At 56.4% G+C, this 17855-nt stretch overlaps 1 protein-coding gene across 6 annotated transcripts in view; it reads left to right on the top strand.

Annotated features, from left to right (window-relative positions):
- TCOF1 (treacle ribosome biogenesis factor 1) overlaps positions 1-17855 on the top strand; it is a 37373-nt gene that overhangs the window by 11164 nt on the left and 8354 nt on the right. For 3 of the 6 annotated variants that reach the window (XM_028106596.1, XM_028106595.1, XM_028106593.1), the window contains exons 7-20: positions 121-351; positions 1489-1701; positions 1922-2143; positions 2307-2471; positions 2695-2877; positions 3041-3292; positions 3383-3580; positions 7748-7885; positions 8080-8265; positions 8351-8536; positions 8699-8839; positions 11045-11155; positions 15399-15585; positions 17287-17420. In XM_028106596.1, coding sequence (XP_027962397.1) covers positions 121-351; positions 1489-1701; positions 1922-2143; positions 2307-2471; positions 2695-2877; positions 3041-3292; positions 3383-3580; positions 7748-7885; positions 8080-8265; positions 8351-8536; positions 8699-8839; positions 11045-11155; positions 15399-15585; positions 17287-17420 — 2547 coding nt within the window. The remainder of the gene's footprint in view (positions 1-120; positions 352-1488; positions 1702-1921; positions 2144-2306; positions 2472-2694; positions 2878-3040; positions 3293-3382; positions 3581-7747; positions 7886-8079; positions 8266-8350; positions 8537-8698; positions 8840-11044; positions 11156-15398; positions 15586-17286; positions 17421-17855) is intronic. The other 3 variants (XM_088023496.1, XM_088023497.1, XM_088023498.1) reach the window with 3 other exon arrangements.

The raw sequence follows: 17855 nt of genomic DNA, 5'->3' as shown, positions 1-17855 counted from the left end.
TGTCTTAGGGATTTGAGAATCAGGTGATACAAGGAAAGGACTTTATAAACCATAAAGCCTCTCCTACCCCTCAGAGGCAAAGATGATTAATTTTTCCCTAATCGCATTTTCTTGTTCCAGATGAAACCTTCAGTAAAACCACCCCAGGTCAAAGCCTCACCAGCCCCTGCCAAGGACCCTCTCGGGAGAGGGGCAGCCCCAACCCCTGGGAAGGCAGGGGATGTGACACCCCAAGTCAGAGGAGGTGCTCTGACCCCAGCCAGCAAGGCCAAGGAGCCGGAAGAGGACTCAGAGAGCAGTGAAGAGGAGTCTGAGAGCGAGGAGGGGGCCCCTGCGGAGCCACCCCACCAGGTGAGGCCTGGGGGTGGACTACCCCTCGGCGTCTCGCATCCCCCAGTAGCCAGGGAGTCTTCCATGGCCAGCAGAGGCTGGCCGAGTGGCTACATGATGAGCACCTCCTCTGCCAGATAAGACTCACCTTGGGGTTTGGGGAGCAGGAGGTGGAGGTGTGAAAATTGAAGGGCAAGGACAGTTGGGCTTGCGTCAGCCACCTGTGGAAATTGCCCTTTTTGCCCAAGCAGCAGCCTAGAAGGGCTGCTTCCTACAGGGTGGTCCTGCACCCCACTCTGTCAGTAACACCCCTTTACCTCGGCTTCCTTGTCTAGTGAATGGGATGTGGCCAGCTGGTCCTATTGTGAAGGGACTTAAGTTTTAATTGCCTGGTCGTCTGGCTCCTCGGGCCAAATCATGGTTTGTTAGCTAACAGGAATCCTGTTAACTCCCATCTGCTGGGATCCCCTCCCCTGGGCTGGTGGCCAGGGCTCTGGGCACATCTGAAGAGAAAGCAGTGGGGCTGGGAGGCTGTTGGGGCCGGAGAGCCAGGAGGAGGAAAGCATCAGATAGTGGTGGGAAAAGGCCCCGCAGCCCTGAGCTGGCCAGGTGAGGCCCAGGTCTGGATGATCAGGGGAGATGTAGTAAATAAGGTTCACTTTGCTGGGTGTTAAAGAGGAAGGTAAGGTGGGCTGGGCTGTAGGAATGGCAACTGAGATAGAGTCCTCAGGGAAGGCCTTACAGAGACATCGGGGACCTGCCACACAGAGGGCGCGGAAGTGGGCCAAGCCAGACTTGGTGCCCGTGCTCACAGAGCTCTCCCAGCGGGGGAGCCTGGCCGAGGGAGGCTCTGACCCCTGTGTACGGGCAACTTTGGGAGCAGTGCAGGGAGGGGCCTCAGGGAGGACTGCCAAAGGAACTGGCGTCTGTCTCAGACCCAGAGGAGGAGACAGTGGTGGCCTAGGGAGATGGGCAGGGCTGTGAAGGCCCCAGGAGTGAGAGAGTGAAGCTGATAGGCCAGGCCTGAGCACCAGTCAAGGTAGAGAGTGAGGAGAGAAGCGGGGGTGTCTTGTGAGCCCCAACTAAGGCCTCCGCTTTGTCCTGAAGGCACCACCAGAGGGTGAGGAGAGGAACAAACCACCCTTTCTCTTTTACTAGGTGAAGACCTCAGAGAAAATGGTCCAGGTCAGAGCTGCCTCGGGTCCTGTCAAGGGGACCCCTGGGAAAGGGGCCACCCCAGCACCCCCTGGGAAGGCAGGGTCTGCAGCTGCCCAGGCCAAGGCAGGGAAGCCAAAGGAGGACTCGGAGAGCCCCAGTGAGGAGGAGTCCGACAGTGAGGAGGAGGCGCCGGCTGCCAAGACGCCACTTCAGGTGAGGCCTGGGGAGGGAGAGTCCGTGCAGCCCCCGCCCCTCCCCTGAAGGCCTTCTGCAGACTTGTTCTGCCCTCTGCGAGAGCCCTAGACATGCTCAGAGTCGCACCCTTTCTCCCCTGGGGTATGTGTGATGTCCTTTGCTCTGTCCGGTCTCTTGTGTCTCCTCCTCATGTCCGCTCTCTGGGCTCCCTTCCCTGATTCCATTTGTCTCCCTTCAGGTGAAGCCTTCAGGGAAGACCCCCCAGGTCAAAGCTGCCTCAGCTTCTGCCAAGGAGTCCCCTAGGAAAGGGGCCCCTCCAGTGCCACCTGGCAAGGCAGGGTCTGCAGCCGCCCAGGTGGGGACGGGGAAGGGGGAAGAAGACCCAGAGAGTAGCACTGAAGAGTCCGACAGCGAGGGGGAGGCCCCAGCAGCTGTGCCCCCAGCCAAGAGCCCTGCTCAGGTGAGGCTGCAGGTGCCCCTGATTGGAGAGCCCATCTGTCGGCTTGTCTTCCCCCTCTGCACCTGGGGCCCTGCGCCCTGCATCTGCCTTCTCCCCACCTGTCTCCCCTCAAACGCAGTCCCCTGTGGGCCCCTGCCCTGATCCTGTCTTTTGTTACTCCCAGGCAAAGCCCATGGGGCAAAACTCCCAGGTCAGAGCTGCCTCGGGTCCTGTCAAGGGGCCCCCTCAGAAGGTGGGACCAGCAGCCCCCCGAGTAGGGAAGCAGGAGGAGGGGTCTGAGAGCAGCAGCGAGGAGGAATCAGACAGCGAGGGGGAGGCACCAGCCCAGGTGAGGCCCCTGTCTGTAAGGCTCTTCCCTCCCCCTCAGTGTCGGGAGCACCCCCCGCCACACACACACACACACACACTCTCTCTCTCTCTCTCTCTCTCTCTCTCTCTCTCTCTCTCTCTCTCTCTCTCTCTTCTCTTTCTCTGCTTGCCCTCTCAGTTTGTGTCTCTGCACACAGCCATGCTCTCCACTCCCTCCCCTGATCCTGTGTGTCTCACTGCAGGCAAAGTCCTCCGGGAAAGTCCTCCAGGTCAGAGCTGCCTCAGGTCCTGCCAAGGGGTCCCCTCAGAAGGCATGGCCTGTGGCCACCCAGGGCAAAGCCGAGGGGTCCAAGGATGACTCAGAGAGCAGTGAGGAGGAGTCAGACAGTGAAGAGGAGGCGCCTGCAGCCGTGGCACCAGCCCAGGTGGGGCCCAGGAGGGGCCGCTCTGCAGCCTGACCTCACCACTCCCACCAGTCAGCTCCCCCGGGAGCAGAGGGGAAGGATGGCCGCAGGGCTCCACCCCAGAGCAGATGGGGGCTCTGAATTCAGGCTCCTTCTCTAGCTTCTGACTTCTGTTTCCTCTTAGGCAAAACCAGCTGTGAGAACACCCCAGACCAAGGCCTCCCCAAGGAAGGGCACCCCCATTACCCCAGCACCTGCCAAGGTCCCCCCGGTTCGAGTGGGCACGCCAGCCCCTTGGAAGGCGGGAGCAGCAACTTCTCCAGCCTGCGCCTCATCCCTAGCTATGGCCAGGGGTGCCCAGAGGCCAGAGCACTCTTCAAGCAGCGAGGAGTCCGAGAGTGAGGAGGACCCCGCTCCTGCCCCAGCCGTGGGACAGGTGAGGTCAAGTTTATTCAGCTGACTCAGGGCCAGCGCTCACATGGCCCCTGGGGCACCTGTGACCCGCTTCTCTTCCCTGTCATTCCAGGCAAAGCCTGTGGGGAAAGCTGTCGCCCTGAAAGCTGCCTCCACACCCACCAAGGGGACCTCAGGCCAAGGGACTGCCCCAGCACCCCCGGGGAAGGCAGGGCCTGCAGTGGCACCGGTCAAAGCTGAGGCGCAGGAAGACTCCTCGGAGAGCAGTGAGGACTCCGACAGTGAGGAGGCGGCTGAAGCTCTAGCCCAGGTGAGGCCGAGGAAGGCCCAGCCCATCCCGGCCACACCAGAGCCTGGCGCAGGGCTGAGAAGAGGCTTTTCTGGGCTGCTCCTGCCCTCGCCCCCGGGTGTGCAGAAACCTCAAGGGCAGCCTCAGCTCAGCCTCATTCCCCACTTTTCACTCTGTCTCCTCCGCCTGTCAGAGACGGCAAGGTCTCCCCTGTGGCCTTTTGAGCTCCCATTGGGATTCCTTATGCCTTCCACAAGCTTTGTTGAGCACCCCATCTGCCAGGCGCTGTCCGGTCTCCCTCAGGGAGTTCCTAGTCTAGATGGGGGCGTGGACGTGTGCCCAGGTTATTCCAGTATGGTGTGTGCTAAGGCTGAGAATAAGCGCATACCTGGGCTAACAGCATGGCTGGTGGTAGCGTCTAGGGGTGTCCAGGAAGGCAGGCCTTCTGGAGGAAGTGGCATCGGGAACTGGGCTGAGAGAGCTGGCCGGGTGAAATGGAATGTTGCAGGCAAAGAAACTGGCCTGTGTGAAGGCCCAGAGGGTGGGAGAGCGCCTGGCCTGAGTAAACTGCCCCAAGCACCGAGGGAGGTGGTGTGGCAGGGGCAGACGGCAGGGGTTTGGAGCCAAACTGCCTGGATTCAAGTCCCAGCTCCGTGTCCTAGCAAGTGACGGAATCCATCCAGGGCCTTTGTTTTACTCTTCTGTAAATTGGAAATCAACCTTCACAGGATTGAGAATGTAACGAGATCTCACCTACCACACCCAGCAAGGAGCCTGTGCACTGCAGGCTTGCTCATCTGCCACCCTGGGGGTGGGCCAGGCCAGTGGGGAACAGAATCAGGGGTCCCCTCCCAGTCTGGAAGAGTTAAGTTGCGAAAAGTGAAGATTGCTCATGCCCTGCGCTCACTCACCATTTTATTATTTGTAACTGTCACTCTCCCCCCCCGCCCCACCCCAATAACCACTCAGAAATTAGTCATTTCTTTTTTTTCCCTATACCAAGGCACACGTTTTCTATGGATTTTTTTTTTTTTTTTTTTTGGTCCCCCTCTCCCTGTTGCGTTGTGGGACCCAGGTTCCTGTGATTCCCCTAGTGAGGTTTTGACCTGTGTGTGGGCCCTGCTGGAGTCCCAGCCCAACAGCTCCTATCCCGTTTGTAAGCTGCAGACACATCCCAGACGAATGCCTGAAAAGTTTCATTGTGCTTATTGCTTAAGTATTTGTCTTCCCATCTGAGCCTCCCACCGGTACCATTAGACGGGTGTTCATTTGCTTTGGTTTCTGGAGGAGGAAATTAGAGCTTAGAAGAGTTGTTTGCTGACCTGCTTCAGCCCAGCCAGCCAGTGAGGGTCCGAGCTGGGCCCGGGCCCCAGTGTGCCTGCCTCAAAAGCCTTTGACTTTCACACATCCTTTTGCTACATCCTGGCCCAAACTTTTCCAACCACAGACATGATTATGCTCTGGGGTCTTACATTCTTCCAAGGTGCAAAATAAAGCAGCTAATCCCTCTCTAGGGGAGCAGCTTTATAGCCTGATGCCCTGTCAGAAGATGGTGCCTTGCCCAGCTTTAAGAGGTCTGAATTGCTTCCACCGAGACAGGCGCCTCTGATAGGAGTCTTGTCTGAAGGGTAAGGATAATTAAGCCTCCGTTGTGGGGTTCTGGTGAGGGTGAAATAAGAGAATCCTTGTATGGCTTCACTCTCAAAATGCTGTCTGCACACACTCAGTGGGTCCCACACTGCTCAGTATTGCTGGGGTCAAGTGAGTCAGATAGTCTCTGGTCTGCTCAGAGACCCCAGCCAGCTCAAAGGAAACCGTCCACGTGAGAGGTGCGGTTCAAAACAAAGGAACAAAGACAGGACTGGTTCTGGAAAACCAGATGTGCCAGAGACTGAGAAGGAGGTGATTCTCCATTGAAATGCCATAGGAAGAGAGCCCTTGTGTGAGAGGGGTGGGAGAGTTGGTCAGTCAGTGTGTCATGATTGGCTGAATAAGTGGTACGGTGCCTTTAGGGCCTGACCTTGTGTTGTATGTTGACCGTACATCTTTTTTTTTCTTTTTTAAGATTTTATTTATTTGTCAGCACAAGCAGGGGGAGCGGCAGACAGAGGGAGAAGCAGGCTCCCCACTGAGCAAGGAGCCCGATGCGGGACTCGATCCCAGGACCCTGGGATCATGACCTGAGCTGAAGGCAGACACTTAACCAACTGAGCCACCCAGGTGTCCCTGTTGACCTTACATCTTACAATATTACATTTGCTTACCTGTTTTCCTGGCTTTTGTAGATTCATTGGGATTTTCTATATACAAACCATGTTGCCTGTGAATAAGGACAGTTTTACTTTTTCCTCTTCAGTCTAGATGGCACTTACTTCTTTTTCTTGCCTTATGGCACTGGCTAGGCCCTCCAGTACACTGTTGAATAGCAGTGGTGAGAACAGGCACCCTTGCCTTGTTTTCTCGTTTAGGGTATAGTGTTCAGTCTTTCACTGTTTAGTATGATTTTAGCTCTAAGTTTTTCAAAGATGCCCTTTATTAGTATGAGGAAGTTTTTTGGTTTTTTTTTTAAGATTTTTAAGTAAGGTCTACACCCAATGTGGGGCTTGAACTCACAACCATAGAAGAGTCACATGCTCCACTGACTGAGCCAGCCAGGTACCCCAAGGAAGTTCTTTTCTGTTCTTAGGTTGTTGAGTTTTTATTATGAGTTGGAGTTGAATTTTTGTCAAATGCTTTTTTCTGTTGAAGTGATCTTACTGTTTTTTTCCTGTTATATTAATGCAATATATTGCACTTAGTTGATTTTCAGGTATTAAATCAACCTTTCATTCTTGCAATAAATCCCACTCGGTCATGCTCCCTTCTCTTTGTTGCTGGGTTTGGTTTGCTAAGGTTTTTGTGTCTGTATCCATCAGGAATATTGGTCTGTAGTTTTTGTGTAATGTCTTGGCCTGGGTTTGGTATCCAGGTGATACTGGCCTCCTGAAACGGATTTGGTAGTATTCTCTCTTTTGTTTTCTGAGAGTTTATGTTGGATTGGTATTATTTCTTCCTTAATAGAATTCACCAAAAAAAGACACCTGGGCCTGGATTTTTTGTGAGGAAGATTTTTAATTACTAAATCAATTTTGAAAATTTTTATTGGTGTATTCAGGTTTTTTTGCTTCTTGAGTCAGTTATATTTTATACTATATTGAGACTTGTGAGATCAACTTCATGCTGGTGTCTTCTGTTTTCTTAAGTGAATGTAAAAGACATTGCTCCCCTCTGGATGACTTTTCTATGCTGATGAGCGCCTTGACCTTAGCCAGACACAGTCTGTGCTTTAGAGGGCTTTCTTTCTTGAAGTGCTGATTCTTAGTTTCACTTGGTCTCATGTGGATGGGGGAAGTTACTGATCAGATGGCATCTCTGAATGAGGCAGGGGCCTAGAAACACTGCCAGATGCCTCATTCTACTTCACATTAGCCCGGTTTGCTTTCACACTCCTGTGAGCGATCTCACCGTCAAAGATTTTACTCTTTGTTGCCCTCATCTCTCTAGGTCTGTGTTTGCTTGGATGCCCTGAGAGGGTTTGGGAGGATCCCTTGGATATCAGTTAAGATTAGGTTAAACTGAAGAAAACCTCAAACAGCCATGGTTTTCTGTCTTGTTCTGCCATCCTGAGTACCTGGCTCCTGCCTCATATGCTAAGATGGCTGCTAGAGCTCCAGCTGTTACCTCAGCATTTCTTCCACCTGGGAGGAAGAAGACCCATGTTTTCTACCCATGTAAGAAAGTTGAATTGTATACTTGACTTCCATTCTCTTAGCCAGAAGTTAAACTTGTGGCCGCCTAGCTGAAAAGGGAGCCTGGAAAATACCCCTGCCCTGGGTAGGCTCCTGCTTAGCTAACACTAAGAAAAATGCTCACAGTAAATGAGTTTATGTGCCAGGCACCATGCTAAACACTGTGACTTTCCCATTTAATCCTTGTGATAACCCTGTGGGTGAGCCTTGTTGTTAGCCCCATTTTACAGAGAAGGAAACTGAGGCCACAGAAGTCAGTGATTTGCCCAGGTTCACACAGCTGTTAAATGGATAAGCAAGAATCCAAATTCAGGCATCTGACTCCAGAATCGGTGTTCTTGGCTAACCACTCTGCTGTATCTCACCTTCTCCCTTCCGTAATTCCTATGTCTCCTTCCAGGTGAAGGCCTCAGTGAAAACTCCTCAGAGCAAAGCCAGCCCAGCTCCCACCAGAGCAGCTTCAACCAAAGGGGCAGCATCAGCTCCGGGAAAAGTGGTCACTGCAGCTGCTCCAGCCAAGCAGGAGTCCCCGGCCAAGGCAAGTGGGACCAGAAGCCCAGGTGCCGGAGGTGGGGTGGAGCCCGGGAGGGGAGCACACAGTTGGCTCAGCCTAGCCAGGGCCCTGCACAGGCGGGAGAGACTTCCACACAGTCACACCATGGGTGGGCTTAACCTAAATAGAACTGTGCTGTCTGCTTCCTTCCCTAATGCTGCTACCTTCTCACCATTCAGGTAAAGCCACCAGCGAGAGCCCCCCGGAACAATGCTGTCTCGGTGAAGGGCCGGGGGTCCGTGCCAGCCGTGGGGCAGGCAGTGGCCACTGCAGCGCAGGCCCAGCCGGGGCCAGTCAAGAGCCCACAGGAGGTCTCCGAGAGCAGCGAGGAGGAGTCGGACAGTGACAGGGAGGCCCCCCCTCAGGTGAGGCCCTGGGGAGAGTGGAGAGCAGCTCTTGCGGTCCCTTTGGCTCTCTCCCCTAATTCTGTTTCTCTCACTGCCTGCGAAGCCCTCAGGGAAGACCCCCCAGGTCAGAACTGCCTCAGCCCCCGGCAAGGGGTTCTCCAGGAAAGGGGCTGCAGCAGCCCCTCCCAAGAAGACAGAAGCCACAGGCACCCAGGCTGGGAAGTCAGAGGAGGACTCAGAGAGCAGCAGTGAGGAGGAGTCGGCCAGCGAGGAGGAGGCGCCGGCCCAGGTGAGGCCTAATGAGGAAGCCGCTACAACGCCAGGCCTCTGAGCCACCGCCGCCCACTCCTCGCGCAGGACTTGGGGTCAGGGCCAGGTGAGGAAGGAAGACCAGATGGAAGCCATGACTCCTGGACTCTTACCCCAGCTACTGTCCTCCGTGTCTCTTTAGGTGAAACCTGCTGTAAAGCTCCCCCCGACCAAGGCTTCCCTGATGAAAGGTGTCCCGGGCACTCCTGTTTCTACCGAGGCCTCCATAGCACAAGTGGACACACCGGCCCCACAGAAGGCTAGACCAGCAACTCCTGCCAAGGTAAATGAGGCCAAGGATCTCAGGATGTCGTGGGGAGTCTTGAGGAGGCTTGGGCTGTGATGCAGGTATCAGGAGGTGCTGGGGAGCTAGAGGAAGTCCCCTTCCTCATCTGGGCCTGGGGCCCCAGGGAGAGCTCAGCTGGGTGAAGCCTGGGGAGTGGGGAGAGGGAGTGAATGAGGAACCGACTTCTACGTGGACGATTTCCCTTCTGTCTGTGTGCAGAAAGCAGATTTCCCTTCTGTCTGTGTGCAGAAAGCAGCAGGAGTGGCTTTGTCCCACAGAAGTTCGGGGAGACAGACTCCAGGACATAGAGGGCTCCCGTGTGTGATGGCCTGGTAGCCACCATTGAGCCTTGGTGTCAGGAGAGGCAGTAGAAGGTGGTAGCAGCTAGGCCAAACTGGAGAGTCCTGGTCCCATCTAGAAAGATGGTCCCTGTCAGCCCCAGCAGCTGATTATGACCGCATGGAAGCGTACCTCTATGTGGCCACATGTTTGTTTCTTAAGGGAAGCTGGAAATCCCTGTGCCAGGCCGAGCTCCATCCCCTCTTAGGTTTCTGTTTTCTTCAGGAGTAAAACAAGCACCAAGAAGTTTGTTAAATGCTCCTAGCACTGACCTCTGCCTTCAGTGCATCAGACCAACTACGAGCGCTCCATCTCGTGGGTGGAGATAAAGGAATGAAAGATATTGGCCCTGCTCTCATCTCATGGGGCCTGTAGTCAGTAGGGCAAGGTGAAGTAGTGGATTATTGGAGAATATCCTGGTAGTGCCCTGTCTGATGGAGCTGGGAGAACAGGTCTCTAGAGGCCAGAAGAGATGATTGAGCAGAGCTTAAAGGAAGACCAGGGGTTCACCAGACAAGTGGAGCTAGGCACTCCGAGGCAGGGGCGTTGCCAAGAGGAGGGAATATGAATTCAGGTGGGTTCCACAAAGGCCAGCCACCCTGTAGGCAGTAGTCACTTCTAGTTGCTTGTCACCAGTCACATGTATGGGGGCCTAATGCCAGACTAAGACACAAGAGTCCCAGCCATGTTTAGACATAGCAGTATTTTGGTTTGTTTTTGTTTTTTAAGTTTTAAGTGGGTTCTTGGATCAGGACATCCTAATCTGCGGAAGAAAACCTAATTCCAAGAGCTTAAAAGAGATTGGTTCCATCATGCCGCACAAAGCTTTGGGGTAAAACTGCTCTAAAGGTGGTTCCTTCAGCTCGGCGTCATGGGTGACCCAGATTTCTTCCATCTTCTGCTCACTGTCATGGCAGGGCTGCAGCGTCTCCCAAAGAGCTAGGAAGTCCCCCAGCAGACCTCCCTTCCCCTCACCTCCTTGTCTAGATCTTAGGCATGTGCTTCCCCTGCCAAAAAAAAAAGGCCGCTCACTGATAAGGGGCCTGTGGTTCTGTGATTGGCTGGGAGAGGGGGCCACCGTCCCCAGAGCCTGGTGAGCGGGGTTGGTGGGGGCTAGCAGAGCAGAGTCGGGGGCACAGCTGTTGTGGTGTAGGAAGTGACACAAATCAGGATCTCCTAGCTGCTCTTGAGAAAGTGGACTTGGGCAGCGTAGGCTGCTCTGCCACTTTGCTTGGCCAGACTGAGTAGTGAAGGGGGGCCTCTGTGAAGGAAGCCCCAGTGAAGGAAGCCCCTGCCCTGGGCTCCCCTGAGCTGGTCACCACCAGTGCCTGCTACTCCGTGCTCTCCTCCTCTGGCCCCTCGACTGCAGCTCATGCCCAGCCAGCCCCCCTCATTTATGCCTGGTCTGGCAGGAGGGGGCAGCAGCCCTGGCACACTTCTGGCTGGCTCCTGCTATTACCTGAGGGTGTTGCAGCCAGATGTGAGCGCGCTGGGACCACTACCGCTGGCTCACCCCTGCAACCTTGTCCCAGGCTGCTGTCTCCTCTATTTTGGACGCCTGGCCACCAGCACTCCAGCTCTCAGGTTTTAGTGCGGTCTGACTCCTATTTCCCTTTCAAGTTCAGAGTCGGCTCTGGAGGGAGCATTAGCAGAGGGGAAGGCTGTGTTTCCAGTGGCCGGGGGCATGCCAAGCCAGCAGCTGTTCTCCTGTGCATGTAGTAAGGGGCCGTGCTGCCTCCCGTGGACAGCCAGCATACGAGAGCATCCTTGCTCACTGGCCATGGTTTCCCTGCCCCGGTCCCTCAGTTGTGTTCCCCTTCAGCTAACACCCCCTGTCCCCTACCCATGTGCTTGTCCCCTCAGAAGGAGGGTAACTCCAAAGCTGCCAGAAGCAAGCCCCTGGCCCCAGCACCCCCAGAGAAGAACACAGAGGGCTCCTCGGAGAGCAGCGACGAGGAGCTGCCGGCCAGCCAGGTAGGCCTTTCCTTCTCTTTGGGACACTGCAGACTCAGGGCAGCAGGCCCCTGAGGGTTGCGAGGGCAGACCTTTGCCATTTAAACAGCACTTCACGGTCTCCTGGTTGAGCCGTTCATCTTCACGGTAACCCCAGGAGGTAGGCAGTGGGGCATCACTGAGCATCCAGGCTTCACAGCCAAATGGTGGAGGGTCAGTACTGGCTCTCCCAGCTGCCAGTTCCATGACCACCCTGAGGCCCAGATATCTGTCCTGGAAGCAGGCAGGGTAGTGGTCCTCCCTCCTGCATTCCTGCACAATGCACTGCCTGATGGGAGTGCCTGTTCCTGCGGGAGGGCACATGCTGTGGCCCATTTGATGCATCAGGAATCAAAGCCCAGTGAGTTGAAGTCCATTCCCCAAATTCTCATGACCCATGAGAAGACAAGGCAGGGCCGGATGCTGGTCCCCTGGCTCCCAATACATCCCGCTTGCTGTTTGGGACCGGGAGCCTTCCCTGCGGGGCTTGTCGGAATCCAGCGGGCATGTCCGGGACCTCACTCCGGCACCCATGGCACGCGTTCACGTGCTCTGCTGCACCCGTGGCCTCCCCAGACTCCCCCTAAGGTTGGGACCAGGCCCACCTTATCTCCCCAGCTTGCTGAGTCCAGGTTTCTGTGTGAGCCCCAGCCTTTCCAGCAGGTAGCAGTGCCCTGTGTCCTGTAGCCCCAGGTGGCTGGACGCCTCTGCCAGGTCCTCTCGGGGTCCCTAGAGTCCTATAATTACCAGACCGTCTGCTTAACCACCTCCCTCATATACCTACCGCGTGCTGATCGGTCCACCAGCGAGGTCAGTGGCTGCTGCTGCGTGCCACCCTCGGTGATGGGGTGGGGTGCTCGCTGCCGTTCTCTGCTCCGTAGTGCAGGCGACAAAAGTCCTGATGAACAGCTACACCTAACGTTATCGGTCACTTTCCATGTCACAAACCCCGTACTTCGTTATCCTGCTCAGTCCCCACAACAGCCCTCTGAAGGTAGGTTCTTTTATTCCCATTTGAAGGAGGAACAAGTGAGGCTCAGAGAAGTTGAGTGACCTGCCCTGGCATCCCACGGCCAGGAACAAGGGGACAGACCTGGCGTTTGAACCCAGGCTGTGCATACGGTGCCCACGGGCCGGCACTGCACTGTCCTCTCTCCAGGGAAAGGGGAGGGTGGCCCGGGCCTTGCCCTCTGGCGGTCCAGGCACCCTTCGGAGGCCGTCTCCTTGTCTGAGCAGGATCGGGACAGCTGGGAGGGAGGGGGCCGCCTCGCCCTGCGTTGTGGGGGCGGACTAACACAATTAAAATGAACATCATGCTTAAGTTGAACCATTTAATTGGTACGTTAGTCCTGAAGATTCTGGAGTCCCTATTAAAGAAGAAGCAGGAAAAAAGTTGGCATTTTGTGCATTTCCCTAGGAGCGGTGCAGCCTGAGGAAGCTGCAGCCTCTCCTCCCTGCTGGGGGATTTTGAGCTCCTTCACCCCTAGCTCACTAATTATGATTATTATTACTATTATGCATTTGTCAAGTACTTCCCTACTGACAAGTTTCACTCTGTTTTTATTATTAGCCTATCAGTGGAGAAAAGGGTTCAATGCCAGAGTGGTGGGCAGAGCCTCAGGCTGGGGGGCAGGGGCGATCGTGGCTCCATTCCCAGGCTCCCTCACTGTGCCTCAGTCTCCCCACCTACAAGGATGGACCCCAGCCTCTTTCTCTGAGATCGACTTCAGGGAGGGTGGTCTGTGGCTCTGCCCTGTTGCTGGCATTATTAACCCCAGGCCAGGGTCTTTGCTGGGGTCAGTGCCGTATTAAAAAGACCTAAGCCCTGCCCTCAATGTTTCAGGTAGAGTCAGAGAAGAAGACCCGTAAGGAGCTAAATTAGGGTGTTAAGTCGGAGCCCTAGCATGGTTGGTCCTGGAAGGAGCTCCTGTCTGGTCCCTGGAGAGCAGACTTCCAGTCCAGCTCTGGCACAGTTTGCTGGTCACCCTGGGTGAGGCCACTTGCCTTCTCATCCCGTGGGGTGACATTCCTTGGGGGCTGGTGAACCACGAGGCTGCAGGCCCAGCCTGGAGGGGGATTTCCCAGCCCTTTTGGGTAGGGCTGGCCCGGGACCTGTTAACTAGGCCCCAGGCAGTCCTGCGAGGGGCTCTTGGGTGCCTTCTCAGCTCTGTCCCTTACCCCAGAGTTAACAGCCTGGGCTGGTCAGCCCCCCAGCCCCACTCAGCCCCAGACTGGAATGAGGGCAGAGTTGGTGAGCCCAGCTGTGACGGCGGGCCCCCAGGTTTGGTTCTGCAGCAGGAAGGGCATCCCCACATTCCCTCTGGGCCCTCACGGCCTGGCACCGACAGGGAGGCCCAGCCAAGTGTTCAGGCTGCGTCAACTTCCCGTGAGGCTTTGTCACCTCTGTGTGCCGTGCTTTGCGGTTTTCAGAGCGCATCAGAGCCCCTCTGGTGAGCGAGCCCAGGCTGGGATTACTAATAGCCTTTTCAACAGGTGGGAAACAGGCCCTCGAAGCTCAGGGGCCTCACCACATGGTGAGGTCTGGCAGGAGTGGGGTCAGAGGTGGGTTTCCCCATATCCCTGGGTCGGACGGCCCACCTTTTGAACGATCCGATGCCACTGCTGCACTGTTGTTGTGTCCAGGGCTCAGCCCCGGGCCCCTCGTGTCCCTGCCCTCGCGTGCCAGGCCCCCTGCACCGCCCCCGGTGCCGAGGCCGTGTGGGCAGGTGGAACAGGGAGGAGGAAGCTTTTGCTGCTGAGCTGCTTTTAACATCCCAGACGCTATTGTTTGCCTCGGTGGGTTCGGTGCCTCTCTTCGTCCCCGACAATCTGTTCTTCTGTCTTCTCACATATATATAGATTCCCCCCCCCAACTGTAAGCCTTCTCCCACTTCCCATCCTTCTCTCTTTCATCATGTGGGAAGGCAGGCTCTGGAAGTGGCAGATCAGAGCAGCCGCGGGGGAGGCTGTTTGGCAAGGGTGGGAAGGGCCGCAGCCCAGCAGAACTCCCACCCTCGGGCAGGCACCTCTCTGCTTGACTTCTCAGGATGCCTCTCCCACCGCGCCCTGGGCCCCCCTGGGCCCCGGAGGTGGGCGGGGTGGGGTGATGGGCGAGACAGGGTCCCAGACCTTGGCCTCGGGCTGCCTCCTCCTGCTGTCCTGTTTCCCCTCCAGGCAAGAGAGGGCGTGGAACTTAGACCGAGTCTGACCTCTGGGGATGGCAGGTGCAGGCTCCATGTGTGTGAGGGTGCCCTTGTGTACGGCGGACATGTCCACCAGAGCTGTGACCCCGCCTGGTTCGCAGGGCCCCAGGGAGCGGCCACTCTCTCTCTCTTTTACTGCCTCACTGGAAGCTGTACAGCCTGCCCCAAGATAGAATGGCGTGCAGAACCCCCACATGCCTTCACCAGCCTCAGTGGATCTGCACTCGTGACCAGGCTTGCTTCATGAAAACCCTGCACTCCTTCCCCAGCACCCCTGGGTTCCTTTCTTTGATGAGAGGACGGCCACCATACAGTATCACTCCTGAGAAACTGGCCTGCGCGCTCGGCATCCCCACTTCCCAGATTGTCTCATGAACGATAGTCTCTACATCTGGTGTGTTCGGATAAGAGTTCACACAGGGCCACACACTGCATTGGGTCCCTTAAGTCTTCATCTTGGCTTTTCCCCTGTGCGGTTTGTTTGCTGAAGACATGGGGTCAGCGTGGAGTCAGGTCGTTGCGTCCTGGGCCACAGCTCAGGAGGCTGCACCAGCGTGTCTGGGGTGGGGGCAACTCGGCTATGCACAGCTCCCCAGGAGGATTGTGGGTGACAGCCGGGCAGCTGAGGGGCATGCTGCTTGGAGCACCTGGCTTGGCCAGCGTCTGTCTGGCCCTGAAGTCAGCCAGAGGAAAGAAGGCTGAATTGGCTCTTCTGGCCCCAGCTCTACAGTCAGTAAGCTGTGCAGCCTTGGCCACTTTTCTCCCCTCTCTGGACTTCGAGTTTTCCCAGCTGTACAGTGGAGCCAGTACCGCTGACCTCAGGGGCTCCTGGGGGCTGTTAGGTGCTGTGTGGGTCTTAGCAGGTGCATGGGCGGGGGCGGCGCGCGGAGAGTGCTGTGGGTGGCCGGAATGGCCTCCGCCTGCCCGGCTGCCCTGAGCGCTCTGGACCCCCACCCAGCCTCCCCTTTGCCTGGCCAAACCTTTAATCACTGGGGGGGTATGTTTTGTTTTTGTTTTTCAAGGTGATTAAACCCCCTCTGATTTTTGTCGACCCTAATCGTAGTCCAGCTGGCCCGGCTGCTACCACCACACAAGCCCCGGCGGCAAACAGCCTGAGGAAGGTCCGGGCCTCGGCGAGCACAGCCAGGAGCTCCTCCTCCGAGAGTGAGGATGAGGATGTTATCCCCGCCACGCAGTGCTCCACTCCTGGTGAGCACAGGCCCGCTACGCAGGCTGACTCCCGTGCCGCCACCGCCAAGCTGGCCTGGCAGAGGCCACCGGGCACACACGCGCACACAGCACACACACAGCTCCCTGCGGCCCAAGGGGAGAGGCTGCCGGCTGAGTCACACAGCACACAGTTGTTTGCCCAGAGGGGCTTGGAGCCAGGTCTCTGCCCCTGACATTGGTTCGTCCTGACAAGGAACTAGCTCTGGTCTCCATCTCCGGAGACCACATTTGCCGGGACTTCTCTGTGCCAGCTCCAAAGGGTGGTACCCATGCCAGTGGCTGGAAGCTGCAGACAGCAGGTTCCTACGTAATCTAAGGGAGAGCTTTGTAGCAACTGACTGCCTGAACGGGGAGAGGGCTGTGAGGTGGTAGTGAGCCTCGTGGTCCTGGTGGCATGTACAGACATCGTAGGCAAGGGTTCCATCTGTCAGTGGGAGACAGGACCCTATCTGGGGTTTCTTTTGACTTCTGAGAATCTCTGGTACTCCCGTTGCCATCAGGAAAATAGCTAACGTTGTTGTGACACTCTGTGAGCATAATAATAAGACCTGGTTTTGGTGGGCTCATTAAATACAGAATAGCACAGGAGAAAAAACTGTCACCGTAATCCCGCTGTCTGGAATAATTACTGGCGTTTTAGAACTGTTAACTTTACCGAAACTGCAGAAACCTCAGCTGTGCGTGTGTTTAGTGAGTCATAGCGTGCACGCGTGCTCTGATTTTTACCTGACGGACTGTGACATTACGTATTTACCGTGTGAGTCCTGCTGGCCACAGAGCTGTCCTTTGGGTGGGCTTAGCATAGTTTATGTGGGCAGTGCCATGCTGGAGGAAGCGACCGGCTTTGTTTGGGGGCTTTGGGGTTATCACGAACAGTGCTACAGTGAGCACACGGAACTGAGCCTTTGCAAATGACCGTGATACTCTTAATGAAGACTCTTGTAGGGACCCCTGGGTGGCTCATTCGATTAAAGCGTCTGCCTTCGGCTCACGTCATGATCCCGGGATCCTGGGATCGGGCCCCACATCGGGCTCCTTGCTCAGCAGGGAGTCTGCTTCTCCCTCTGCCTGCCGGCCACTCCCCTACTTGTGCTCTCTCTCTCTCCCTCTCTGTTCTGGCAAGTAAATAAATAAAATCTTAAAAAAAAAAAAAAAAAAAGTCTTCTAAAGGCACAGAGTCCCATTTGGTAGCCGTGCTCCCCACCATTGCTCAAAGTAGTGGCCTGGCCAGCTGAGGGGCGGCAGCATCGAAGACTGAGGTGTGGGGAGGGGCCGGGGAGAAAGCCTGCGGTCACAGCAGTTCTGTGGTTCCCCTGAGCTCGTGACACAGAGCTAGTGACGGCTCCTGCCTGCGAGGCTTAGGGATGGTGTTTGGTTTTTTAATTTTATTTATTTTTGTGAGAAGAGAGAGCATGAGCCAGGGATTCGGGGACAGAGGGAGAAGCAGACTCCCCACCAAGCAGGGAGCCCGATGCGGGACTCAATCCCAGGACCCCGGGATCATGACCTGAGCGAAGGCAGACGCTCAACGACTGAGCCACCCAGGCGCCCTCGGGGAGGACATTAAACAGGCTTCTGCTGCAAATGCCGTGAGCACTGGGCCACGTCCCCAGGAAGGGCTGATAATTGGGGATTGCTCCACGTGTGCCCTGACTTGCACCCCATCCCGCTCCGTTTCAGCCAGTAGAACCAAAGCAGCTGTGCTCACGGCCCACCCAAGGCCAACTGCCAGAGCCAGCACTGTTGGGGCCGGCAGCAGGGAGGCGTCCGGTCGGGTGTCAGAAGGCAAGAAACAGGAGGCGCCTGGTGCTCAGGTACGGCAGGCAAGGGAGGGCCATGTGGGCCGGCAGGGGCGAGGGGACCCCCCCCGCCCTCCCCACCCCCACACATGCTGCTGGGTGGGGCTGCCGTCGCTCTCCTCCACACACCCCCCGCCCCCAAGGAGCCGCCCCCTCACAGCCACGCACCTTCCCTGGCTTGGCTGCAGCCCCGACCAGGCTCCCAGATGCCTCTGAGCTGTAAGGAAGAGTAGTCTGGGAGTGTGGCCCCCGGGTAGAGCCACGCTGTGGCTCCGCGCGCCCCTCGGCAGCTGTTCCAACGTGGTTGCGCTTTTGGTTTGTTTGCTTTTTCCCTCCCCGTTTGGAAATGCTGTGAACAAACCTTGCCTGTCTTAGTGTGGATAATGGTGACTTCCTGGCTTCACCATTTTCAGTGCATTTCTGTTGGGTCTTTGCCTAAATCTACAGCCT

This window comes from Eumetopias jubatus, unplaced genomic scaffold (genome assembly GCF_037043125.1).
Source record: "Eumetopias jubatus isolate StellerSeaLion01/CBP00866 unplaced genomic scaffold, mEumJub1_p1.0 scaffold_5, whole genome shotgun sequence".
Lineage (NCBI taxonomy): Eukaryota > Metazoa > Chordata > Mammalia > Carnivora > Otariidae > Eumetopias > Eumetopias jubatus.
The sequence above is the reverse complement of the archived record's forward strand: the minus strand, read 5'-3'. Positions and strand labels throughout refer to the sequence as shown.